Below are 27878 nucleotides of genomic sequence, written 5' to 3'. Positions count from 1 at the left end.
TTCTGTTTAATAATAATTAACAAATTAATCTATGTTCAGTCATCATAAAAGTGTCAAAAACTATGAATCAATAAAGTAAAAAAGATACAGAACGTATTCAATATTTTTTAACTAAATCTTTAAAGTTTATATACTTCACTTCAGTCACTGTGCCCCTGTAGTCTGTATACTTTTCTTAATAAATTATTTATTAATATATAATTAAACAATAAAAAATGTGTTAAAACTTATTTACCGTTTTGTACTATCAGACTTGCAATGCACGCTGTTACCTATGTACGTGACGAGAACCCGCCCACTACACGCCGATCGCCTCATTGTCCAATCACATTCCTACAGAAAGCGCAAAGAGGCGGAGCCGCATGTTCCACTACTCTGCCCCACCTTTACCGACAATAACAAAAAACAGTTTTTTTCTCAGTTTATCTCAATTCGTAAATATATTTATTTTTTTCTAGCATACACAATACAGATGTATTTTCGTAACACTTTAAAGCCTCAAAGCTCAAAAAACATGTCTAAGTTTACGTCTCACAATGGTTTCGTCCACCGGTTAACGGTGTCGCATTACTGAGGCGGGCACGCGCTTCCATGTAAACATGGTCACGTCAGCGCGTTTAAAGCTTTAACGACAAAAGATGAGCGATTAATTTTAAACTCAGGTAATAAATTACTTTGTACTGCTGTTTTGTTTAGTTATTTTAGCAGTCGTGTGCTTTAGCACGCGTACCCTTATCGTTACATTACATTCGCGCGGGCAGTGGCCGCGTGTCATAAGCCAACTAAAAAAACATTTCTAGGAACTTTTAATTTCAAACGTAACAGTGCTGTCTGGAAAGACAGATAACCAGGGTTTTGAGACACAGCCAGCGTATTTTGTTTTCACCGGGTGTGAGTGGTTTGTTGTCACTGACAGTAACCGGCTACAGCCGGTTTTGGTCATGTTGACATCGCTTCCTCCATTCCGACGGGTTTCTCATCATGTGTTAAAAGAAACCGGTTGACGTCTCAGATCGCTGGCAGCCTAAACACTCTGGACACATTGTTCTCGCAGTGCAGTCCGGATCGGCTAGGGTCCGTTACGCGTGTTGATATTTGAAGCAAGATTGAATTTGTTACGTTACTACAGATGTGTACTGGATTGTTAATGAAGGAGAAGGTTTAACGTAACGTACACGTCAGATCAGCAGGTAACGTTAGCGGAACACACGAGATCCAAACACTCTTTGCAGATCCCATGATGCGGATTTACATGATTTGTTTTGTTGAATTTTGCTTTGGGTTCAAATGAGTTTGTGTTCATCTGTCTGTAGGTTCATCATACCCCTCAGTGTCGGTCATGGAGTGCACTAAAGTCACTCTGACTGTGAGAGGGACGACAGCATTGGGTGAGTGCACTTGGATAGATAGTTTTGGATAAAGTAATTCTGTTAAAAGTGTGTTTTATATAGTATTAAAAAGTGCTCATTTTATGTGATCGAACCATGTAATGGACCATGTAAATAATTGGTTGTTATTTAAATAGGAGTAATTGCCAAAATCTTTATTAATTGTATCAAATACACACGGCCCTACTATTTATTATACCTATATGCTGGACTTATCAATAATTAAACAACAGAAACAGCATTCGACTTTTGTAGTGTAATGCAATTCATTTATTGCATGCATTTATTGATTAATAATTTCATGCAGTACAGTCCGGACTTCATTTAAGTTATGATTTAAATAAATGGTGGACAGTTGTTATTGTTAGTTATTATTATTTTACTTTTTTGTGTGCCCTAGGTTAGGTCAGCAGTAAAGTTGCACCAAAATCAAATATGTTATTTTTTGTAAAAAATAGTGTTAAAATAAGTTATTTAGTTTTAAATAAGTCGACAGTTCATTTAGGAATATATACATTTGATCAATATATGTGTTAACTGGGACTTAAACCCATGACCTTGACAGTGCTTGTACAATGCTCTACCAGCTACAGCAACAAATGAAGCGTTGTTAACCTATACTCTTGTTTTACCCCGGTTGTAAGTAAATGTATATACACATGTAAATGTTTCTTAAATACATACATGAATGTGTGTGTATTTATATATACATAATAATTACACACAGCACAAACTTATATGTTATGCAAAAAAATACTTTTATTTTTTATGAGATTAATCTATTCCCAGCTCTAATATATATATGAAGAGTTTTGTTGCAAAACGAAATAACTTAGTTTTTTAAATTTTTCAGAAATCTTGTTTTTTGGTTGTGGATTCCAATTAATATCAATTCAACTGTTGGTTTGTTTTAATGTAAAACCTTCATAACTTAAAAAATACAACTATAACTTAGGGATGCACCGATAGGATTTTTTTGGGATGATACCGATTTAAACAAACAACTTCTGGCCGATACCGATATTAAACACTTGTGTACAATACTATACAGTTGGCCAATTAGCTTGTTTATATCTGCATCAAATTATTTTTACTGAACATGGATTGGATCTAATTAACATTCAACTGACCATATAAATATTGCTACTTCAAAAAAAGTACTTCTTTTCCCCCACTAAAGTGCAGTTTTTCTTTTATTGTCCCAGACATTTGAGCCAGCTCAACAAAGGTATTCTGTCGGTGCTTAAGTATAGTGCACACCAGAACATTAAATCATTTTAAATGAACAACAGACATGCAACTCATTGCCTTTATGCGGTTAATTAATAAACAATCGGTATCGGCCTTTTTCGTGCTATTGCCGATATGCCGATGGTTTCAAATTCATCAAAAATCGGCCGATAAATATCGGCGGACGATACATCGGTCCATCCTTACTATAACTGGCACCATAAAACAAAATAATAAACATGTTTTGACAAAAAATGTTAAAAACGGAGTTATCTCCTTTACATATATACATCCTCAATCATTGGCCAAAAATAACCTATAAAATGTCCTGTAAAATCAGTATTTCTTTAAACTATAATATCTGCCTATAATACAGCATCAACAATATCAGTGTGTACACCATGTATCCATACTTTCTTAACATTAAGCGATGTATTATTATTTTTGGATCAGGTGAGGTGATAGCAGTAGTTGGCAGTTGCGAAGCCCTGGGAAACTGGTGTCATCAAAAAGCAGTAACCTTACATCCAGCAGAGGAAGATGGGTATATATTGCATGCCATTTTATATTTGGCTTCCTACCCCATCACATTCACCTTTGACACAGTCCTTTAAATGTTGTTGTTTTGCTTGTTTTGTCTTGTCAGCACCCTTTGGAGAACTACCATTCAAGTTCCACGAGGAGCTGAAATCAAATATCGCTATTTCAAAGGCTACTTTTTAGAGGCTAAGGTGAGATCGGATGTTTTTCCAAGTTAACATTTAGGAGAAAGCTAGTGAGGGTTCACATAAATTGATCTTTACGGCTTTGAAACGGTTCACGAAACGAAAACCAGAAACTTTTGATATATTGCAAGAAACAGAAACGAAACCAGAAACTTTCAACAAATATATGTTCCGGAACAGAATCGTTTATTTAAAATGATGGTAACCGGTTAATACCGTTATTTTTTTGGTCTTTGACAAGATTTTGTGCAATATGACTCGGTGGCTCGCATGCGATTCGCGGATCAGTACACAAATTTAAATAAGGTGAAAGTTGATAATTTGCACGTGTTTCAAAGGCAAATGTTAACACTTTTTAAACTATTGATTTTAAACTATTTAACCACAAAAAGGCGCTAAAGTGAGCAATTTTCTGTATGCACAGACGCACATGTGGTTAAATGTGTCCGCTCCAACTCCAATCAAACGTGATTATCCCTATGCCCTTCAAAGATCAGAACTCTTGATGTATAAACTTGAGAGAGAGTTGAGCTACAGTGTCTTATACTGTAGTTCATTAAAATACATTTGGCGAATAAAACAGCATGATTTTCACTTTATGTGGAGCGACTGTTTATGCTGCGTCTTCTTCCCGATGCGCCGTTTGGAATTCGTCCTCCGTCTGTGTGTGCACGTGTTTAAGTGCACTCAAAAGTGCATACATGGAGAGACGCGTTTCAAATAGCAAGCAAACTATTTTTCTGTTCTTGACAGGACATATACAAACAAAATGATCTAGAAATACCACAGTATTTTTTTTCCAATAAAAACATTTGTTTAAGTTGTTTGCCAATATACGACATGGCAGAAATTGTCCTTGTCTTAATTCATGTATAATGCTGAAACAAATATAGGCATGTCAGAATTACAGTTATGTCGCTCACATAATGTAGCCTTTTTTAATTTTAGATTACAAGATAGAGATTTAAGGAAAATTATGTAGACTAATGATCAGCCTACTTATTTGTATGTCCCACAGCTGACATTGAACGTTATTAACCGGTTCGGGAACTTTATTTATTTTTTGCTCTAACCGGTTCAGGAACATCAATTTTAGGGTTGAACCGAAAACCGGAAACGTTAAAATACTGTTTCTGTTCGGAACGAATTAATTGGGGAAAATTTTGGTTCAAAGCCCTGGTACAAAGTTCTGCGGTACGCCAGCCCTCGTGTAACAACATGTAAAAACGAAACAATACTAGCTTAAGGGATGTGATTGTGTGGGATATGTATTATTGTCTTTTAAAGGTTAGTTTTTTTATTTGATGTTGGTCCTTAAGGATATTAGGTTATGGGATTTGGGAGTAAATCTCTATTTGAACTCAGCTTAGCTTGTTTTTCTAGAAAATGTAGTTTTCTACAAGCCACCCAGCAGGGCCTCACCCAGGCATGCAGTGTTATATCATGGTCAGAAATAATAATTGTTTACGTGTTTGCATTAGCCAACATGTTTATAAGAATTTAGAACCAGTTTCTTTTTAGTTATAATTTAAATCTCATAACTTCCTAAGCTTGTAAACCACCTGGAGAGCTCTAGTTAAACACTGTCAAAAATGTAATGCCAATGTTGTCCTGACTAACCAATCCAATTTACAGATTGCTGGCAGAAAAGTGGTGACTATACCAACTCGTATTCTCTTTTCAGAAGTGAAACTTTGGTTTAAGTGACCAAAATTGGTTTTGTTTTTTGCAAATTTGTCCAAAATCTTAACCCCCATTTGGAATTACAGAGCGCAGGTGGGCCATGTCAAGTCGTAGTCAATAGATGGGAGACCCATCAACTGCCACGCTCAATGAGCCCCTCAGGTATCTTACCCCGGAATAGTGCACACGTTTGAGTACACCTCATAGAGGCCCTGCTTTCAGATCAGTGCGCCCACTTAACTCCAGGATTATATGTTTAATACATGCAGTTATTACTTTATTTATGGTTTTGCTTTATTTGAAAGACATAAAGGACTCAAAATAACCCAAAATAACTAGTTTCATTTAGTGTGCTATTACCCCTCTTCAGTTTAGCTAAGTTTCTGTTGTGTTGCAAACCTCTTACATCTTTTATGCACTCATTTATTTGAACAGTTAAGCTATTTCAAAACTTCACATTTTTATTAATAAAAGCAAAAATGTATCAGGCTATTTCGCTTTTTTTTTGTTAGGCAGGTTTTATACAATTTATCTTTTTAAGCTTGTTTGCAAAAAGTTTTTTTAAAATTTATTTTTTGTGTGTGTGTGCTTTGAAAACTTTAACATTTTATTTTTGGCAACTTTGTTATTGTAAATTGTAAAAAAAAAAATATTGCATGTTCTTGATGATTGCACCATCAAGTACAGAGCAAAATTTTGCTTTATTTGATTTGATAAACCAGCATGTTTCAGTGCTGTTGAGATCTCTTACAGAAAAAATCTCAAAGTATAGGAGTAAGTGACAATTGCTCTGTATCAATGACCTTTCATACTAAATTGTGGTTTTGTCTTGCAGAGCCAGAATTTGTGATTGACGATGGAAATTTTGGATTTCATAGTAAGTTAAATAGGATGATGTTGTTTTGCATTTTCATTCTCTGAAAGCTTATCTGTACTGTTATGTTCTTCTATCCCGAACTGAAGATAAAATGTCATATCTTTTCGATTAAACTTGCAGTTAAAGCAATTGTGCATGTCTGTGATCTGCAGATGGTGTTGAATGTTTGGACTCTGGCTGGTTGACGTGCCAGACAGAAATTCGTCTCAGGTTGCATTTCTCTATGAAGGCTCCAGTATCTATTACTAAAAAGAAGTTTAAGAAGGCTCGATTCAGGTAATTTCACAAAAAACTAATTAAAGGGACACTCCACTTTTAAAAATTGGCTTATTTTCCAGCTCCCCTACAGTTAAAAATTTATTTATACCGTTTTGGAATCCATTCTGTCGATCTCCAGGTCCGGCAGTACCACTTTTAGCATAGCTTAGCATAATCCATAATCTGATTAGACCATTAGCATCGCGCTAAAAAATAACCAGAGTTTCGATATTAAAAAGAGTGCCCGAAACGAGAGTTACGTATGTAACTACGGTTCTATGAATCCCGGATGACCGCCAGAGGCGGTGCTTAAGCACTGAATGATCCATCTCGCGCATGCGCAGGTCGAGTGTTTATACCAACAAAGTCACCCGTGACCCCTGATGCCTACGGAGAGTCTATAACTTCCGGTGACATCAGAGGATCTGTTCCTACAGAATCTTCTCGCGAGTACACGGGAATTCTGAGTGACAGAACGCTCTGGCGGTCATCCGGGATTCATAGAACCGTAGTTACATACGTAACTCTCGTTCTATTTCATCCCTACTGACCGCCAGAGGCGGTGCTTAAGCACTGGATGACACATACCAGAAAAGTCACGAGGAATTTAGCACGTACCTTATTGAGAGGACAGCGCAGAGTCTGGCAACAGGACCACCTCCAGTGGATGGGGGGTGGCGACATTCACCCGGTAGAACCTGGAGAAGGTACTCGGGGATGCCCATGATGCCGCCTCACAGATGCGCTCCAGGGGCACGCCGCGCAGGGCCGCCCATGAAGTTGAGACTGCCCTGGTAGAGTGGCACCTCACCCCGGATGGCAGGGGGTGACCACCTCGTTTATATGCCTGGGTGATTACATCCACCACCCAATGAGGCAACCGCTGTTTGGAGAGAGCACAGCCCCTCCTAGGACCACCATAGCAGAGGAAGAGCTGGTCTGACTGCCTTATACTTGCAGTCGCGACAACGTAGGCTCTGAGAGCCCGTACGGGACACAGTAGCTGTAATCTGTCCTCCCCTTCTGGGGGAGTAAATTGTGCCAGGTGGATAGGTTGGTTAAGGTTGGTTGATGACAAAACCTTCGGAAGAAAAGCTGAATTCGGCCAAAGGGTAACCCCCGAGCCATCGGAGTTCCACCTCAAACATGAGTCACTCACAGAGAGCGCATGAAGGTCCCCAACAAGCTTCGCTGACGTGATAGCAAGGAGAAAGGCAGTCTTAATAGAGACCCACTTCAGCTCTGCCTGAGCCAGGGGTTCAAAGGGAGGTGAACATAGGGAATCAAGCACCAGGTGTAGATCGTAGGCTGGAGCGCGTTGTGCTCGTGGGGGGGCGTAACCGCCATGCACCCTTCAGAAAAAGGGACACCAATCTGTGACACCCCACCGTGTCGTTGTCCACCCGAGCATGTCGAGAGGAAATGGCTGCCACATATACCCTCAAGGTAGCCGGGGACCGGCCGCCATCCAAGAGTGACTGGAGAAACTCTAGAATCTTTGGAACTGAACAGTGCACAGGGTCCACATTCCTGTCTGAGCACCATGTAGTAAACAGCCGCCACCTGTTCTCATACTGCGCCCGGGTAGAAGGCGCCCTTGCATTCAATATGGTATTGCAGACGCCATCTGAACACTCAGTCAGCAGCGGGTCGGGCCCTGCAGCGACCAGACCCACAGCTGCAGGCGGTGAGGATCGGGATGCCAGATTTGGCCCCGTAACTGAGACAGGAGATCCCTCCTGTCTGGGAGGCGCCACGGTGAACCGTTGCAGAGACTGTACAACAGTGGAAACCATGTTCTTCCCGGCCAGAAGGGGGCTACCAACAGTAGCCTGTGACCGTGTTGGAGGACTCTCTGCAGTGTTGGAAGAATCAGAGGGATTGGTGGAAAAGCATAGAGGAGAACCTCTGGCCAATCGTGTGCGAGAGCATCCTGGCCCAGAGGGCTGCTCTTCTCCGTCCAGGAGAACCAAAGGGGGCAATGGGTCGATTCCTCTGAGGCAAAGAGATCCACCCCTGCCCTGCCGAAGATGTCCCAGATGCTGAGGACCACATCCGGATGAAGCCGCCACTCCCCCGGCGGAGGCTTGCAACGGGAGAGTAAGTCTGCCGCCTGATTCTGCTCCCCAGGCAAATACATCGCCCTCAGGCTGGCCAGGTGTGGCCCTGCCCACAGCAGGAGATCCTGGGATGCCTGCAGCAGTGGTGCAGACTTGGTGCCTCCTTGGTGGTTTATGTGAGACACAGTCGAGACATTGTCTGATCGCACAAGCACATGCCGGCCTCCCAGGAAGGGAAGGAAAACCTGCAATGCCTTGTGCACAGCCCGCAGTTCCAGGACTTTGATGTGCTGTGAGCGCTCCTGCACAGACCACAGCCCCTGAGCTGTTCGATTCTGCCACACAGCACCCCATCCCGAGAGGGAAGCATCTGTTGTGAGGATTTCCCGACGAGATGCGATGGAACCCAAGGGCATGCCCTGCAGGAGAAATGACCTTACTCTCCATGGGGCCAGAGCAAGAAGGCAATGACGTGACACCTTGAGTTTCCTGTGCCGGTGCCACTTGACATCTAGGTGAAAGCCGTGCAACCACCTCTGGAGGGGACGCAGCGACAGCAGTCCTAGAGGAATCACGGTAGCGGCAGCTGTGAGTTTCCCTAGGAGGCGCAAAAACTCCACATAGCATAACTGCCTGCCCCCCCGAAACAGGAGGAGGCGGCGGAGGATGTCGTCCACCCGCTGTGGTGATGGGCGAGCCTTCATGGTGATTGCATCGAGAGTCATCCCGAGAAAAAGCGTGCCCTGCGATGGAACCAGGCAACTCTTTGTAAAATTCACCCGGAGGCCCAGGCGGGCCACATGAGAGAGAAGACACGACGTGTCCAGTGCCACCTGAAACTGGGATGGCGCACAGATGAGCCAGTCGTCCAGATATGGGAGAATCTTCATGCCCCGCGACTGCAAGTGCGAGAGGGCTGCCGTCACACACCTGGTGAACACCCGAGGGGAAAGGGAGAGACCGAATGGGAGCACTCGGAACTGGAAATGACGCCCTTGAAAGGCAAACCGCAGAAACTGCCGATGGTGTGGAGCTATAGGGATGTGGAAGTAGGCATCCTTCAGGTCTACTGACGTAAACCACTCTCCTTTGGCAATTGTACGTAGAACCTCTGCAGTGGTCAGCATGTGGAACCTCAGAACCTTCAGGAACCTGTTGAGACCCCTTAGGTCGAGGATAGGACGGAGTCCGCCATCTTTCTTTGCTACCAGAAAGTAAGTTGAGTAGAACCCCCCGGGGTGCAATAGGGGATCTACTGGCTCGATGGCGCCCTTGTCCAGGAGGGCGGACAACTCCTGGGTGAGGGCTTGGGCTTTTGCCGGGTCGCTTATGATGGTCATCTTGACCCGGCCATGGGCTGGGGGCCGGCGTCGGAACTGAAGTTTGTACCCGTGGGTTAAGGTTGAGAGCACCCATGGGTCCCTGATGGAAGCAGCCCCATAGCTGAGCTGCTGCTGGGAAAAACAGCCGACGGCCGACCCCCGGGCTTCAGCGCCGGGGTCCCCGGCCTCTAAAGGTTCCAGAGGCACGACGGGTTGGAAAGGACTGAGGTTGTCCTGAGGGCAGCCGGTCAGGCACCCGAAAGGTCGGTGCCTGCTGCTGAGCAGGCTGTGGACGTGGGCGCAGAGACCTTAGGTAGCCCCTAGGGTGAGCCTGTGGACGAGAGCTGCGCTGTGGGGCAGCTGGAGGACCTCTAGGCCTGCTAGGAGGCGGAACGCTTCTTTGAAGCCCGGACAGCTGCTGTCGAGTCCGTCCGGCTTGGACCGTGCGCTCAAGCGCTTCCAGAGCTGCGGAACCAAACAGCTCCCCTGGTTCCACCGGAACACTGCGGAGGGTTCTCCTACAGGCCTCAGTGAGAGGAGATTGTGCCAACCATACCTGGCGGCGAGCCTGCACAAGAGTAGACATCAACCGCCCCAAGTCCCTAGACATCAATGCAAATGCCTGTAGTGAAGCATCGCTAAAATTGTGGACAGAGGCATCCAACTCAGTCTCCTGCAGGGAAGTTGACAAAGCGAGCATCAGGTGGGACATGGAGTTACCGATGCGTCCCATGCGGGCCGCTGCATCATAGGCCTTACAGAGCAGGTCATCTGTAACCCGGCACTGGGGACGAGGGCACCTAGCATCCGGCCTCAAAGCCTCATCAGGTGAGATGATAAGAGCCGCTATTGTCGCTCAACTGCTGGCATGCGGTCCAATCCGAACTTCTGGGCGTCCTGCATGGCTGCCAGGGTCCGGCCATCGGACGTTGCATGAGAGAGGGCCCTAGAATCCCTCCAACATGCCTGCAACTCCCTCAAATACTCCTCCGATGGGGGCGCAGTAAAGCTGATGGAGGCTGGGACACGCCTGAAAAAAGCACTGGCCGGAGCCGGCTGAGTTTGCGGGACGTCCAACTGGAGACGAGCAAGAGCCATACGAATGATGGCTCCCATAGAGCAGTCCTCAACACCACCAGTAGAGCTATGGGTTGAAGAACGGGAGCAGGCCCCAGAAGGTTGGGAGGCTTCCATCTGTGGAAGTACCTCTGGCTCATATTCATTAAACTGGCCAGCTGACGCTGCCATGGAAAGCACATCGTCCTCCGACTCCAAGGAGGCTGCCGAGGGGACAAAATCATCTGGCGGCTCTGCTCCAGTACCGGACTGGAAAGCCAGGAAGAGGGACTTCATAGTATTGAGCTCCGCTGTTAGTTGGTCCACTTTAGAGGCAAGCCGGGGTCCCTTAGCCTTTTTTGCAGGAGTGGGGCCTGCAGCCTCAGCAGCCCGACGTTTAGACTGCCCAGACTGATCTGGAACCAGTCGCTGGGCTGGGGTCAAATGTCCAATCGACAAAGTAGAGCCCAACAGTTGCTCCACCTCAGCCAGTCTAGCTACCCTCACTGCCCGAGGCATGATACCGCAGTTCATGCAGGGGTCGTCAGAAAGACCCTCCTTTAAATGTTCGAAGCCAAGACATGAGGGACATAAATCATGGCCATCCTCAAGCTGCAGAGGAGCCATACAGGCCGAGCAGGAGTGGTTGCCAACCATGCTGGCAACTGAGAAAAAAGGTAGCCTCTGCGGAAACGCTGCCACCAATTAGTCACAGGGGCACACCTATGCTGGGAGCGGGAGCGAAAACACTACCTTCACCAGCTAAGGGTAAACTATCCCAACGAAAAAATAGACACAGAATGCAGTACAGATGCCAGGAGAGGGAGCGAAAGCACAACCTTCACCAACAAATGTAGCAAAAAAGAAAAAAGATTAGCTTCAGCGGGAACACTGCCACCAATCTAGTCACTGAGGTACAAATATGCTGGTAACGGGAGCGAAAGCACTGCCTTCACCAGCTTAGGGTAACGAAAAAATAAGACACTAAACGCAGTACCGGTGCCGGGAGCGAAAGCACAACCGTCACCGCAAACGTTGTGAAGCCAGTTAAGGGTAAGCGCTATTAACAAAAACCCGCACAACCGAGTTGGCACGAATACACAAAGCGCCGTTAAGCGCCGAAACGATTAACAAAAAACTGGCACAACCGAGTTGTTGCAAAATACACAAAGCGCAGTTAAGCGCCGAACGATTAACAAAAAGCTGGCACAACCGAGTTGGCACGAATACACAAGCGCAGTTAAGCGCCGAACGTTTAACAAAAAACCGACACAACCGAGTTGGTACTAAATACAAAAAGTGCAGTTAAAGCGCAAAAAGACGTTTAACAAAATAAACCGGCACAACCGAGTTGGCACAAAGTAACTACACGAGCGCAGTTGAACAATCAACCAAAAAACTCGTCCGTGTTACAACAATAAATCGCAGATGAATCAATAATATAAAGGTAACTGTTAACGTTAGATTACAAATGTCGGGAGAGGGAGCGAAAACACAGCCGTCACCAACAAATGCACCAAACGAGCAGTTATATAAAAAGTTTGTAACTCACCTGTCGGTAGATTTCGTTGCGGCCTTTGGAGGGCGAGCAACTCGCTGTTCCGACAATAAAATGTCACAAGGCCACCAGCAACGAATGAAACACAATATCCTGTAGTCTTTTGCTAGCGCGGAAAAAACAACCTGCGAAGCGAGAAGATGAAAAGGAACAGATCCTCTGATGTCACCGGAAGTTATAGACTCTCCGTAGGCATCAGGGGTCACGGGTGACTTTGTTGGTATAAACACTCGACCTGCGCATGCGCGAGATGGATCATTCAGTGCTTAAGCACCGCCTCTGGCGGTCAGTAGGGATGAAATAGAAATAGTCCCCTTGGTAACTTTCAATAGCAGAGTACTATTTCCAGGCACTGCGTAATATCACTACGCCTACTGCAGTCATGTTACGGCAGCAAAGTCCTTTATTATAACGGCAGAATGAGAGTATAGTTCCTAGCCACATCTGCCTAGAAAATCACAACTTTTAATTTTCCGTTGGTCTTAGTACACAATGTAACTACAGAAGAGTCAAGTTTTAAATTTGAAAAATATTAAAACTCTTTGGTCATTTTTGAGCGCAATGCTAATGGTCTAATCAGATTAAATGGATTATGCTAAGCTATGCTAAAAGTGCTAGCGCCAGACCCAGAGATCAGCTTAATGGATTCCAAAACGGTAAAAAGCAAGTGTTTAACTGTAGGGGAGCTGGAAAGTGAGCCTATTTTCAAAAAAGTGGAGTGTCCCTTTAACAAACCGCATGAAATCACCTGACAGTTTACTGTTTATTTTATATTGAATAATTTATTTACATTTGGGTAAAATGTATAGAAGGCTTTAGGTGTTTCACAGCCTTGAACCATATGGTGGTGGTGGTTAGAGACCCTTTGACTGTACAATTTTGATTATTGTGTGCAAAAAGATTTCTTATTGATTAATGGTGATTTTTAGGTTGAAATTGATGATTGAAGGTATTGAAGAAGAAGAAGAGGAGGAGGAGAGCCCTTCACCATGGCATAAAATGGCCACTACATTAGAGATCAGTATGATCAGCAGTGACGGATACAAGTCTCGTCATTCCCAGCCGGAATGTGGCTACGCCCTGGACCCTTCACATTGGACCGAGTACATCATTCACACCATGGACCCTGACAACCTGGAGCTTGTTTTTGAGTTCTTTGAAGTGTGTGAATGTCTTTGTTTTACAAAAAAGAGAAATAATTAATCATCTTATCTTAATGTTGTTCTGAACCTCTTAATAAGGTGAAATTTAGTAATTATGATGCATGTGTCCTAAATGTGACTTTGAATAATATTGAAGAGAGAGATTTTCATGTCTGTTGCTTACACACAGCTATTACATGGCTTAAGAATGCTATGTATAGTATTGAATATAATATATATTGCAGTAGTATTGAAAATCTACATAGACATCTACATTGCAGTGGTGCTTCTTTGTATTTTTGAGGAGAATAAATTATGATAGATGTTGGTGAAATGCCCTTTTAAAATCAACAAGTTTAAAGCTCTAAAATGACACAATCTCTTCATGAATATTGCTGGTTATTCATTAAAGTTAATGGTGGCATGTCTTTGTGGTTTAGGAGGACCTGAGTGAGACCGTGGTTCAGGGAGACGTCCACCCAGGCCACGTGGGCACAGCGTGTCTCCTGTCATCTTCATTCAGGGATAACGGAAAAGATTTTGGTGCACTTAACCTTCCCATCATGAGCCGTAACTCCAGACAGACCCTTGGAAAATTTCAAGGTATCATAAAATCTTAATGTCCTGCTGTTTAGAGTCGAAACCTTTCATTAGTTTTACCTCATGGGTTCCTTCCGCCTATGATGTTATGTCCTTTCTGCTGCATTTGCTTCTGTAAACCTGTTACAGGCTGGCTGTGTAAATAAAGGTGAAGTTACTCGCCACAGTAAATAGTTAATGTCTGCATTGTTGCCTGGTAGCTAGATAATGTGATTTTCATTGATGTGTTTAGTAATGTAAATGCTTTTATTCTTGATTGGATTTCAAGTGGATTATCTGGTGATACGGCCAATCCGGGGCCTTCAGTGTGACATGAGCCGATCTTTCTCAAAGTACTGGAAGAAGAGAAGTGCACTTGATGTTGGACATAGAGGAGCAGGCAGCACACATGCCGCCAAGTAAGTACGGAAAGCATAGTAAAAAGAAAAAGAAATCAATCAATGTCATGCAAAAATAACTTGGTGTCATGCAAATCTTATTGTCAATGTTAGAATAAGCATAAATGTAATTAATTTCAACAAAAGCGCCTACAGAAGTACATATGTGACCATGGACCACAAAACTAATCATATGTAGCACGGGTATATTTGTAGCAATAGCAAAAACTACATTTTATGGGTTTTATGCAAAAAAAATCATTGGGATATTAAGTAAAGTTGGATGTATTTAAGATGTATTTTTCATTAGTAATATGTATATGTTGCTAAGGGGTTTCTTTGGACATTTTTAAAGGTGATTTTCTCAATATTTAGATTTTTCTGCACCCTTAAATTCCAGATTTTTAAATAGTTGTATCTCTGCCAAATATTGTCCTATTCTATCATACAATACATCAATGGAAAGCTTAATTATTCAGCTTTTTTTAATCGCAATTTCAAAAAAGCGACCCTTAAAGGGACACTTCACCCATTTGCATTAAGCTGTGTATAGTTAGAACCCCAGTCATGTGTTTGAATGGTCATGCATAATTTTCTCAGTTGCCGCTGAGACAGGAGAAATATAGATTTCAGTGTTGCACTTCATTCTTTCCATGATGCAAAAATCATCATTTTGCATCATTGAAAGAAGGAAGTCCAATATCTTTGTTGAGGGAGTGAGACTACAAACACCCCTTTTCTCGGTCAAATAGCCACCAAATTCTAAATGTATGTTACATTTCGACTACAAATATGACACACTTTCAATAAAGATTAATGTTTGTATGGGTGAAATGCTCCTTTAAAGGCGGAGTGCACAATGTTTGAAAAACGCTTTGGAAAAGGAGACGGGCCGACTACCATAACACACTTATAGCCAATCAGCAGTAAGGAGCGTGTCTACTAACCGACATACTTGCCGGGTTGCATATGTGTGGGGCGGGTCTTTTAAAAGAAGGTCCAGATTCTATTGGGGTTGGGGCGTGTTTGTTTAGGTGATTTCAAATATCAACATTGGCTTTCAAACATTGTGCACTCTGCCCTTAAGTGGTTTTGTGGTCTAGGGTCACGTGTACTTTTTGCAGTATGGAGGACTTAAAGGAATAGTCTACTCATTTTCAATATTAAAATATGTTATTACCTTAACTAAGAATTGTTGATACATCCCTCTATCATCTGTGTGCGTGCACGTAAGCGCTGGAGCGCGCTGCGACGCTTCGATAGCATTTAGCTTAGCCCCATTCATTCAATGGTACCATTTACAGATAAAGTTAGAAATGACCAAACACATCAACGTTTTTCCTATTTAAGACGAGTAGTTATACGAGCAAGTTTGGTGGCACAAAACAAAACGTAGCGCTTCTCTAAGCGGACTTAAAAGAGGAACCACATTCTATGGCGCAACAGCACCTTTGTGAGCACCTCGACTCGGGGCAGTAACACCCTCCCTCTCCCATGATGAGAGTGAGAAGGGGAGCGGACTTTTCAGGCGAGTCGAAGTACTCCCAAAAGTGCTATTACGCCATAAAATATAGTTCCTCTTTTAAATCCGCTTAGAAAAGCGCTACGTTTTATTTTGTACCACCAAACTTGCTCGTATAACTACTCGTCTTGAATGGGAAAAGCGTTGATGTGTTTGGTCACTTCTAACTTTATCTCTGATTGGTACAATTGAATGAATGGGGCTAAGCTAAATGCTATCGAAGCGTCGCAGCGCGCTCCAGCGCTTACGTGCACGCACACAGATGATAGAGGGATGTATCAACAGTTCTTAGTTAAGGTAATAACATATTTTAATATCGAAAATGAGTAGACTATTCCTTTAAGGATGTTTCAAAACATGGCAAGTATGGTGATGTAAAGGCTTGTGGATTTATTTTAGCTGGCTTTGCCTGAACCTGTTTGTGCACATTGTATAACACACTGTTTATACAGTAAAGACAGATGTGTACTGTATAAAAAAAACATTGCATGTGTTGAACAAAAACAAATGTGTTTCTTTTGAGTTTGGTCATAAATGTTTTCTTTTGTTTCAGACATCACAAGATCAGGGAAAATACAATTGCCTCATTTCTAAGTGCAGCCAGCCATGTTAGTATAAATAAAATCACTTAATCTTGGTACATTACTATTTTTACAAGATATGAAGACTCAAACACATCCTCGTTTTTTTATTGCAGGGAGCCGCTTATGTAGAGTTTGACGTTCATCTCTCCAAGGATTTAGTTCCTATCATTTACCACGATCTCACCTGCTGTATTTCTACTAAGAAGGTAACAACATCACCTAATAATAAGACCAAATGTTAAAATTTTATTTCATTTCCTCTAACAGGCAATTTTTCAGTCTACTTCAGTTGTTTTGGCTCAGATCAGAGATTGAATGTTCCACATAAATTGTGGTAAACACTGATTAAAATGAACAAATGCTTTGCATTCCCTGTGTACTTTTCTAGAAAAATGACAAGAATTCAATGGAATTGTTTGAAGTTCCCGTCAAGGATCTGACTTTTAATCAACTTCAGCTGCTGAAAGTAAGACACCTTTTGGATTGATTGAGTAAATGATGAATTATATACAATTTGGTATTCTGTGTGTGAATTTGTTTGTCTTTCTCAGCTGGCCCATACAGCTGCCATGGTAGTTGATGACCATAATGGTAACATGCTTAATTTTCATATCCATCAAACTAACCATGATACATATTTAATATTGACTGACTAAAGCCCAGTGCACACTGTGAGATTTCAGCCACGATTTAGCTGTCTGGGACAAATTTTGAAATCCTAAAAGATTTCTAGTTTAACTTGTTCACAGACAACCGATTAATGACCGTTGCGATAAAAAATATCCTCCGACGATTTTGAGACACAATCCTGTGTGACATCTCCCTACGACAACCGGCAGATCAAGAATCAATAGAAGCACAGAACTCGACGCAATAAGTGCCACAACAACAAATCAACGCAAACAAATGTCAAAAAGAGCCAGGTAGACTGTACAGGAGGAGGAGAAACTTTTGGAGTTATGGAAAGATAAAGAGTGTTTGTGTCATCGCCACTGTACCATGATAGGATAAAAATTAAGCAGCCTGGAGAGAAATCGCGCTGGAAAGACAAATTCCAGGTACTCGTCTCCTTCGTTTTTTTTTTCTTTTTATGATTCAATATGAACGGTAGAAAAGCGTGTGTTTGCCCAGCTGTCGTCGAACGATGACGTAAAACTTCGGACACGCCTGTTTGCGTGTGTTCGATTTTTAAAAATCTTTAAACTCGTACAGTCTGAAACTGAGATCATACAGTGTGACATGGACATAACTACGATCTTGATCGCACATTGTGGCAAGCAAACAATCCTGAGGGACTATTTAAAATCGCACAGTGTGTACTGGGCTTAAGATCATGTCAAAGATAGAAATAAAACTTTAATGCTTCTAATCTCATCATTAGATTATGAAACTTTAACCTGGATTTCACAGACAGGGTCACAGATCATCAAAATTGTGTTGAATGCTGACGTTTTGCATTATTAACCAATCTAGAGAATTGACTCTTAAGCCCGAAGTATAGTTTTTTTTACGTGTATGTAAACGTATGTGCACGGTCGAACGCGAAGCATAGTTGATTTGACCCATTTGTGTACACAGATGTTTGGCACATGCGCAAAACCTCTTCTGGGCTATCGATTTTTTTTATTCAAATGATTACAAAAACAAGATAATCGAGGGAAACGATTAATGTCGCTCATTTTGGCTGTTTCTCAATATGCGTTCTTCAGCGATATTGCGGCCTTTTGTTCTTGCTTTACGTCATCATTAACCTTCAAAGTTCAATTCTCAAGAACGCAAGTACAGAGGATGCATGAAAATACCCGGATGTGTTATCAAGGATGCATTGAGTGCAGACTTGTGCACTGAAATCGCTTTACGCCCCAGAAGTCATTGCGGCAAAACAATGGCGGAGGAAGAAAGTGCCACGCACAACTGTAAATGTTTGTTTGTAAACATTTTAAGTATTAAATACATAAAAAAACGCAAATTTGATATTTAAATGTATGTTTTAATTGCAAAGAACAACTAATCTTAATTGAGTTTCTTATTTTAGATTATATTATTATTAAGGTATCTGAAATATTTACGTATTTCCCATTACAAAATGACACAATAAAATATAAAATAATGTACATAATAATGCAGATAATGGTATGTTTGTCACTTTATGAATGTTGCGATGTTGAATCTGGGGAGGTCCAACAGGATATTGCACACATCTCAATTCTGCCAAGTGCGTTCTGTGTTCTCGCGACCTTCTGAGTTCATTCTTTTAAGGTCGCCTGGCAAAACCGATCTCCACGAGAACGCAAGTCCGTTCTTTGCGTTCTTGGAATTGAGAAACAGCTGTTTTTGTTGTTAAGCTTTTATTATAAATGCAGTGCGTTGACCAGTGCGTTCAAAACAGGATATTTTCCCCTCCAAAGTGCACTTCGAGAAGGAGATGGCACATAAACAGTCACTCCGGATAAAGAGAAAATGATGTTGTTTTTTATTACTTTGTTTGCCAAGTGTATTTTTACCTGTCAAGGGAATAGGGATGATCACTTCCAATTGGAATTTTCCCTTGCACTCTCTCTCTCTGTCTCCCTCTCTCTCTCTCTCTCTCTCTCTATCACTTCACACATACAGCAGCTGCGCTCTAGCATTTCTCCGAAGTCAGATTGCTAAGTAACCTATTTATATTTGTAAAGTTTTAGCAAGCTGAGGCAAAACTATCCCTATGACCGATGTGTTTGTGAGGCACTTCTAAAGGCACCACTGCTTTGACACATGTAGCCTATTGCAACAACACTATACACATTTATAACGGATGTGTTAAAAGCAACACAATCAGTGTTGGTTTGGGGACAACACACTAAATGCAATGTCCCAGAGTCCATACATACAGTATCTGTGTTATTTTTGGAACTTTTAACACAACTTGTGTTTTATTTTAACACAAAATTACACATAATGTATTAGCATAACACAAAAAAATGTAAAAAATTAACACATCCTTTCTTAGAGTGAACAAGTACTAGTAGCACAGAGATAACCTTTTTCTTTAAGTCCCCCCTGAACTTCATAAATCCCTCTAGTCATCAAGCTATTAAAAAAAAAAAATATATATATATATCCCCTACACAAAAGGTAAAATAAATGCTTGTTTTCAAAGTCATTGAGTAATCGTGTTAAATAATCGTGATTAAGATTAATACAAAAATAATTGGGATTATTATTTTTACAAAAATAATTGGGATTGGGATTTTTACAAAAATAATCGGGATTGTGATTAATACAAAAATAATCTAGATTATTTTTTTTTACAAAAATAATTGGGATTATGATTTTTACCAAAAATAATTGGGATTATGATTTTTACAAAAATATTCGGGATTATAATTTTTACAAAAAATAATCGGGATTGTGATTTAAAAAAAAATAATAACCAGGATTGTGATTTTTACAAAAATAAATAAATAATTGGGATTGTGATTTTAACAAAAAAATTATAATCGGGATTGTGATTTTTACACAAAAAAATAATCGGGATTGTGACTTTTACAAAAAAAAAAAATAATAATCGGGATTGTGATTTTTACAAAAAAAAATAATAATCGGTTTTATGATTTTTACAAAAAAATAATAATCAGGATTATGATTTTTACAAAAAAAATTCTGGATTATGATTTTTAAAAAATAATAATAATCGGGATTATAATTTTTACAAAAAAATAAAATAATCGTGATTATAATTTTTACAAAAATTAATCGGGATTATGATTTTTACCGAAATAATCGGGATCAAGATGTTTAAAAAAATAATCGTGATTATGATTAAAAAAATAATAAAAAAAACAATCGTGATTATGATTTTTACCAAAATAATCGTGATTATGATTTGTAACAAAATAATCGGGATTTTTTTTTACAAAAAAATAATTGAGATTATTATTTTTACCAAAATAATCGGGATTATGATTTTTACCAAACTAATCGGGATTATAATTTTTGCCAAAAATAATTGGGATTTTTCCCATAATTAAGCAGCCCTATCCAGGGCTACATATTACTTTCTCCTGTACATATGTGACCTACGCGTACAAAGTAGGTTTGGCAGGGCGTGTACAGTACGCGCATACTATTCTGATGATGAAATGTGCATCATGCGGACATTGGGTATGCGTAAAAACTGAACTATACTTCTAGCCTTACTTTAAAAATCTCCAAAGGATTCACTTTCTACAGGTTAATGGAACATATCTAGGTGTTGTTTAGCTAGCATTTTTTTTTAACCTAAGTTATGAAGTTACTTTTAGAATCAAATGTCGAGCTGTATCAGAAATGCATTCCTAATAAAGGAGTATGTTTAAACATGTTTTTTTTCCGGTGTTTCTTTGTCCAGACTTGCAGGATGAAGAGGAGTACATATATGAACACCAGCCTTTCCCGTCACTTTCACAGGTATCCCAACCTTTCCTTTATCAATTGTTCAAATTGTTATAATAGCAAATAAACAGAAACTGATTATATAAACCTCTCTTTTATCTGTTTCAAGATATTTCAGGCTCTTCCAGAACATGTGGGATTCAACATTGAGCTAAAGTGGATCACTCAGTTCAAGGTTTGTTTGCAAGCAATGTGTGCATTGGTTTGATCTCAGTTTCAATGGAGAAGTAAACCTCCTTGTTTTTGATGTCTTCTCAACAGAACGGCTCCTGGGATGCTAATCTCTCATCCTACTTCAACATGAATCAGTTCCTGGACATCATCCTGACATGTGTGCTACAGAACGCTGACAACAGGAGGATAGTCTTCTCCTGTTTCGATCCTGATGTTTGCACGATGTAAGTCTACCATGATAAATAAACATCTTGGGTCTTGCTAAGGAAAACATTGTTATAACATTATAATATACCTTTAAATGTGGTATGTCTAAAGAGGGTACGCGTTTATACTTTCTTCTGCAGGGTCAGGCTAAAGCAGAACAAATATCCCATCCTGTTTCTGACCCAGGGAGTGACGGACATCTACCCCGAGTTTATGGACATCCGCTGTCAGAACACAAAGATTGCCATCAGCTTTGCTCAAAGCGAGAACATTCTGGTGAGATCACACACGGCGAGATGGTGTAGTAACACATCTGTGGTAGCTAATATAACAGAACAAAGCTGTGAAATTGTTTTTCTACTGAAAAATGTTGCTTAAAACCGGTATGAGTTTCTTTATTCTGTTAATAGATGAGTTTTTGCATCTTCTCACAGGGAATCAGCGCCCACACAGATGACCTCCTACGACACATGGAGATTATCAGAGAAGCTCAGTGCAAAGGGCTGGTTGTCTTCTGCTGGGGTGATGATAACAATGACCACGAAAACAGAAGGAACTTAAGGGAACATGGCATTGATGGGCTCATATATGACAGGTTAGTGTCAAACAGCTTTTTGCAAACAAGCGTGACAGCAGCTTTGACAATCTGCCAATGTCAGATCTGATTGTTTTGCTTTGCACATTTCCAGGAGTCAATGTGCGCAGGACTTTATCAGTTTGCCTGGAGACAAAGTCATGTTTACGAGATTAAACTTAGATCGATAGTGTCAGTGCTTCTGAGAAAGGGAGTTTGCTGAAATGCGAGTTTTATTGCATTGGAGCTGCTTTTGTACAGGGTTCCCACGGGTACTTTAAATATTTGAAAGTTTGTAAATCTGGGGAGGAATTCAAGGCCCTGGGAAGTTTGTGAAAATATACATACATAGATACTGGTCATTGAAAGTGCTTGAATCTTATGCAAGGAGTTTTCTGGAAAAAAATCCATATTATTCCCTGTGTAGTGTAGGATAATATCATAAAAATTCTAGACTTTTTAAGCACATGTGCTAAACTGTTTGTTTTTAATGCTTTTATCTTCTGTATGCGAATGTTGATTCATACCACAATGCTTTTTTGCATAGATGTGTTAACGTCTCAGGTTACGTATGTAACTGTTGTTCCCTGAGAAGGGAACGAGACACTGTGTCTCCCTTGCCATACTTCCTACATCCCTGTAACGCCGTCTTTGGCAATATTTTAGATAGCGACATACTTCCTGGTTCCTGCGTCACCCTGTCTTTGTCGTTAAGCCTCACATTGGTTGAATTTGATATAGACATTCAGACGCACTTACCCCTGGAGGCGTCCCCAAAGTGTCACCACAGTGACGCAGCGCGAGTTCCCTCGAAAGGGAACTGTAACAATGTATCTTAAAAGGTAACACAATGTAACCTTGCTCTCACTTGAAATGTGCCCCCACATTACGTCCTTGATTTTGAAAGTATTGCACCTGGAAAGTCTTTGAAAGGTCCTTGAATTTGGAGTTAACTAAGGTGTGGGTCCCTATGCAAGGCAAATGGCAAAAGGCTTCAGTCTGATGTCTAGTAAATCTTTGTCAATATTAGGGCAAAAACATTTAAAGTAATGACATGTGACTATGGTATTGTGGTATGGTTATATTTTTAAACCATAATGCATTATTACGGGTGACGTCTTATAGTTGTTGACTCTTTAAACATCACGAGTGCTCATGTTATTCAGTTCATGTGGATTTCTGGGTAATTGACACTGCCATTAAATGCTGTGGGTACACTGGCGTATCAGCACATTTTAATGTGAAGCCTGGCTAAAGGTTAAACTGATCAATGATGGTCTGCATTCGAGGAAGACAACAGATACCATGTATTCACATTTCAATAACTTACATTCAGTACTGTAAGAAATATTTGGTAACACTTTATTTTACGGTGTCTTTGTTACACATGTTACATGTAATCATTATAGTAATAACAGTTAATTATGCATAATTACATGCAACTAATCCTAAACCAAACCCTACAGTAAGTACATGTTGTTGATGATTATTACTTGGTACTTAAATATATAATTACAATGTAACAGTGACACCTTAAAATAAAGTGTAACCAAATATTTTTATGTAGTCAGGATGTGCAGCAGAGTTAATTATAAAATCTTTTTAATGTTATGTTAAGATCAACTAATATGACTATTGATTAAGACTGCCCAAATATTGGCATGTTACCTATGATAATTTCTTATTACTATATTAAAAATGTGTAATACTAATCATATGTTTAGATTTCATAATGTCTATTTTAAAATATTTTAGACCTACTTAATAGTGATGATAATGATAATGCTACGAAGCAAAAGTTTGCTGAGATGAATACATCATTGGTTCAAGGGTCATTGTTCAACAAATCAATCTGGAAAACCATTAAACAGTGATAAAATTGGTGGTTATTATTTACTTATCTTTTTAGTCATGCTGTGTTAGCAGATAAGATTTATATTCGCTTATTTCAGAGCTGCGAATGTTTTGTGTGTCTAAGCACAGGTTGCTTAACCTTAAATGTAAATTACCCATGAGTCATTTAAGCACTCAGTTCTGTGTGGTGGCTTGTGGTGAGGTTCATGAACTTCATTGATTTTTTTATTTTTTTACTTTAAAGGTTCAGTGTGTAATTTTTAGCGATGTCTTGTGGTGAGTTTGCGAATTGCAACAAACGGCTCAGTCCACCGTTCACCGAAACGCATAGAGAAGCTACTGTAGCCGCCACAGACAACTTAGTAAAGAAAGTTTGTCCTGTTGTAGAAACATGACGGCACAAAATGGCGACTTCCATGTAAGGGGACCCGCGGTATAGTGGTGTAGATAAAAACTGATTAAGGTAATAAAAACATAACGGTTCATTATGAAAGGTCTTTATACACCTCTGATATATAGTTATATAGTATGTATATTATATTGCATTTCTGTCAAAAGATAGAACTTCTAAAAGTTACACACTGCACCTTTAATTATTAGTTTTTTCTAAATGTGCACAGGTTATGATGATATTAACACCAAGCAACCTTTCACTCCTATCTATAAGTCACCAAATATTTACAAGCTTCATTTACATTGTCATGTCATTTTCTGGTCATTTTTTTTTTTCAGAATAGATGAATGCTTGGTGCCCAAATTCAATGCTTCAGCTTCCTCTGATCCCAGTAATGTCTTCCTGTTGTCTTTGGTCTTTGTCATTTGGCTGCTGCCCGACAGATTTCACTCACAAGCTAGCAGGGAGAAAATGTTATAGTTTTTAACAGAAATGATGTGAGGCAGTAAAACTGTGAAAACAGTGCAGTGGAGCTAAAATACATGAGCGTCATGCCTTTTTTTAATGGCTGTAAGCTTTCAGGCCTGTATTTACTGTTCAGCTGCTCGTTGCATCATTTCCTCTTTGTCTGGGTGACCTATTTTTCCTGCCAAAACTCAAATTCTCAGGAACATGTATTTTTATGTCCATTTGTATGCTAATTTTGTCAGTATTTGCTGAGTTTAAAGCCCAAAGTATACTTCGTCCGTCCGCCTTGGCGTGCCACCCACATGATGTGATTTTTTGTCATCATCAGGAGGGTCTGTGGTTGCCCAAATATTCAAGGTAGAAGTGAAAAATGATGAGTCCACTATACACATACACAATACATAGAGGTGGCACACATCATCATCTTTTCTTTCTTTAATTTTTATTTCCTGCCGGGACAGAAAGCTAAAAAGCATTTTCTTTTTCTGTAATGTTTGATCCCATTTCCTTGTTTTCCTGTTGTTTGTTACTAACTTTTTTGCAATGGTGGATGATCTGCTACTTTTCTTTATCTATTCTAAATTTACAAATGTCCTGTAAATTATTTATAGTGTAAAAAAATCATTTGTACTGGTTAATTATAGCTGTGCGGGCTAGATGGACGCGTATATCCGGGTATTAAAGTGCATTAAATCACTTAAAGGGGACAGAGAATGAAAAAACATTTTTATCTTGTCTTTGTTGAATAATGGTAGTCTACCCGCATTCACAAACATACAAAAAGTGCTAAACATGCTAAACATCTCAGTCTCATAGAAATTCCTCTTTTAGAAATGTCAGCCAGAAAACGGCCCAATCTGAAAAACTGATGCTTATGACATCACAGGCATCTAACTGCCCTTCCATTTTAAAATAATTGGCTACATTTTTTTGAGTGGCAGCAAAGTCAGCCAATCAGTAATGAGATTGCAAGTTAAGCCAGTAGGGGGAGCCAAATAGGTGCAAAACCACTTGTTTAAAATCCCCCACCCTAATAGAGCTATCTGGGAGAGGTTTTTAGGAAGCTTCTAAGGCATTACAGACCCAAACAAAAATGTTTTTGTCTACATGTCACATCACAGAACAAGGATAAATACTCCGTTTAATCATTCTATGTCACCGTTAAAGGGGACAGACTTTTCCATGTTTAAGTGCTGCTATTAGGTCTCCAGTGCTTCTATCAACCTTGGAAAAAGTGAAAAAGAAAAAAACATGTAACTTAGTTTTGGTAAACCATTCTTCCCAAGCATGTAAAAAATAGCTCATTGTAATTTGGCTCCCTGTGTGATGTCAAAAGGGGATAGTCCCGCCCCTTAACTGCACTATCCAGCCACGGCACTGGCATTTAATGCAGAGATCTGCTCATTTGCATTTTAAAGGACACACCCAAACGGCACATTTTTGCTCACATGTACAACGTGGCAATTTTAACATGTTATAATAAATTATTTATGGTATTTTAAGCTTGAACTTAACATACGTACTCTGGAGACACCAAAGATTTATTGGACATCTTAAAAAAGTCTTGTGAAATGTCCCCTTGATGGGCCTCAATTATTTAATCATTGAAGAATGAATGAAATAAATCACTTCTGCTTTCAAAATCAGCATGATTGAGTTTCCTTATAACGGCATGACAGAAAAGAGTTATTTCCTTTGGAATGCATTTATCTGATATGAATGATTTTGCTGTAAACTTTATTGCAGTGACAGTGAAACTTAATTTATATGGTTTATTTATCATTTTAGATTTTATAACATTATTATTAAAGCCCTTTCACACTGAGTGCAATAAAGCAATGCTGTTATGGGATGCGTCATCATGGTCATTCTGTCCTCCCAGTTATCAAGAGTTTAATTAATCAGTTTTTTTCTGTATCCACAGAATCTGCGAAGACAAAACCGAGCAGGCAAACATTTTCAAAGTAGAGGAACAGAGTTCTATAAAGGACGTCATCTCTGAGGAGACGCTACAAACGTGTGCCTGCTCCACCTACAGCATTCCCTGCTCCTCTTCACCTTGTGCGGGAAAAAGCCGGGACGCAAACGGGGAGTCGGACTCAAGCCTCAGTTCCTGTTGAGAATCACTCATCTCATCCACTTTCTTTCCGACAATGCAACTTAACCAATGCACCAATACACTCCATCATTTAGCCAGATTTTACTTGAATCTTTTTTTATGGTAAAAGATAGATGACTAAATGACATTGAGAAGTAGACATACACTAGCTTTCACAACCGGTAACATTTTTTGCAACATTTTATACATATTGCTGGATATTTGAATGCAGAAATGCTGTGTGTGTGTGTATATATAAATAATCTGTTTTTTATATATACACCGTATATATAATTTAATTTTATTTCAAAAACTCTTAATATTCTGATGTGTCTTGAAAACACCCACCAGTTTCTTATCTGTGGATATTTATTCATTTCTCTTCATTTTATTTGCAAAATTTGTATTGACCATCAATTATGCAAGTAGTATTAAAATAACAAGAAAACAAATACGTTATATACGGGTATTAATATTTACATGCTATGCTTGAATACAAATCTGACTGAAATGTTTTCAAAAAGAAACATAAATATTAATATTTAAACATTGATTTACAAGAACTTGTTTTATGTATTAATGCTATAATTTGGCAATTTTCAATAGCTTACAGTGAAGTTGGTTTTTGTGGCATTATAAAAACTAAAAATGCAGACGCACGTTTGTAAATGAAACGATGGTTTCATCAGAACAAAATTTAACCAGTGCAGTTGACAAACTGTATACTGAATATATGGTGTCTGTTTAAATTAAATGAATGTGCCTGTAATCTGTACATGTATCTACTAAGCTTCAGTGTGACTGTATGCGCATTGTGCATGCATTAATCTTGCTTTCCTCAATGCAGAGAAATCGAAATCATTCATATTTGCTGGCAAGCACCACACTGGACCAAGCAACTTGCTGCATGAATTCAACCAAACTCACAATAGGCATACATCACTGTGCCAATATAGAAAACAGAGAGCCATAATAAACGTATTTAATACAAATTCTGGTTGTCTTTCATAAGTGTGTGAACTAAAATGCTTTTCGGGTACAAACATTTCATGAAAAGAATGCTTTAAAACTTTTAGGTGTTGTGACACTAGTTGCAAATTAATGAAGGGCAGTAGATTGCTGATCTTCAAAATTTTAACACTTTTATCTTAAACAGCTGAAGTGGTCTTCAATGGTTAATGTGATTCTGCAGCTGTGACATGGTCTTTACTATTTAACGTTTTCCTCTTGCAGCATTCGAGCAGCTCATGTTTGTTTTCCCACTTTATACATACGCATCAATGGAAATTAACCAACAAAAACTCCCTTTTACAT

General features: G+C 40.0%; 1 protein-coding gene across 2 annotated transcripts; it reads left to right on the top strand.

Moving 5' to 3' along the window:
- Window positions 1-484: 484 nt before the first annotated feature.
- Window positions 485-27556, top strand: gpcpd1 (glycerophosphocholine phosphodiesterase 1). 2 transcript variants are annotated; one of them, XM_055186087.2, is made up of 20 exons: window positions 485-662; window positions 1314-1388; window positions 3072-3162; window positions 3265-3349; window positions 5113-5188; window positions 5862-5903; window positions 6056-6179; window positions 13087-13318; window positions 13740-13902; window positions 14168-14297; window positions 16352-16406; window positions 16496-16588; window positions 16771-16848; window positions 16934-16973; window positions 20752-20810; window positions 20905-20970; window positions 21057-21193; window positions 21317-21452; window positions 21611-21771; window positions 26391-27556. In XM_055186087.2, the coding sequence occupies exons 2-20, from the start codon at window positions 1340-1342 to the stop codon at window positions 26584-26586; spliced, it is 2013 nt and encodes a 670-aa protein (XP_055042062.2). In that variant the 5' UTR covers window positions 485-662; window positions 1314-1339; the 3' UTR covers window positions 26587-27556. The 2 variants fall into 2 exon arrangements, with proteins under 2 accessions (XP_055042062.2, XP_055042061.2); XM_055186086.2 differs by lacking the exon at window positions 485-662 and adding an exon at window positions 725-1190.
- Window positions 27557-27878: the final 322 nt, after the last annotated feature.

Source organism: Misgurnus anguillicaudatus, chromosome 18, assembly GCF_027580225.2.
Source record: "Misgurnus anguillicaudatus chromosome 18, ASM2758022v2, whole genome shotgun sequence".
Lineage (NCBI taxonomy): Eukaryota > Metazoa > Chordata > Actinopteri > Cypriniformes > Cobitidae > Misgurnus > Misgurnus anguillicaudatus.
The sequence above is the reverse complement of the archived record's forward strand: the minus strand, read 5'-3'. Positions and strand labels throughout refer to the sequence as shown.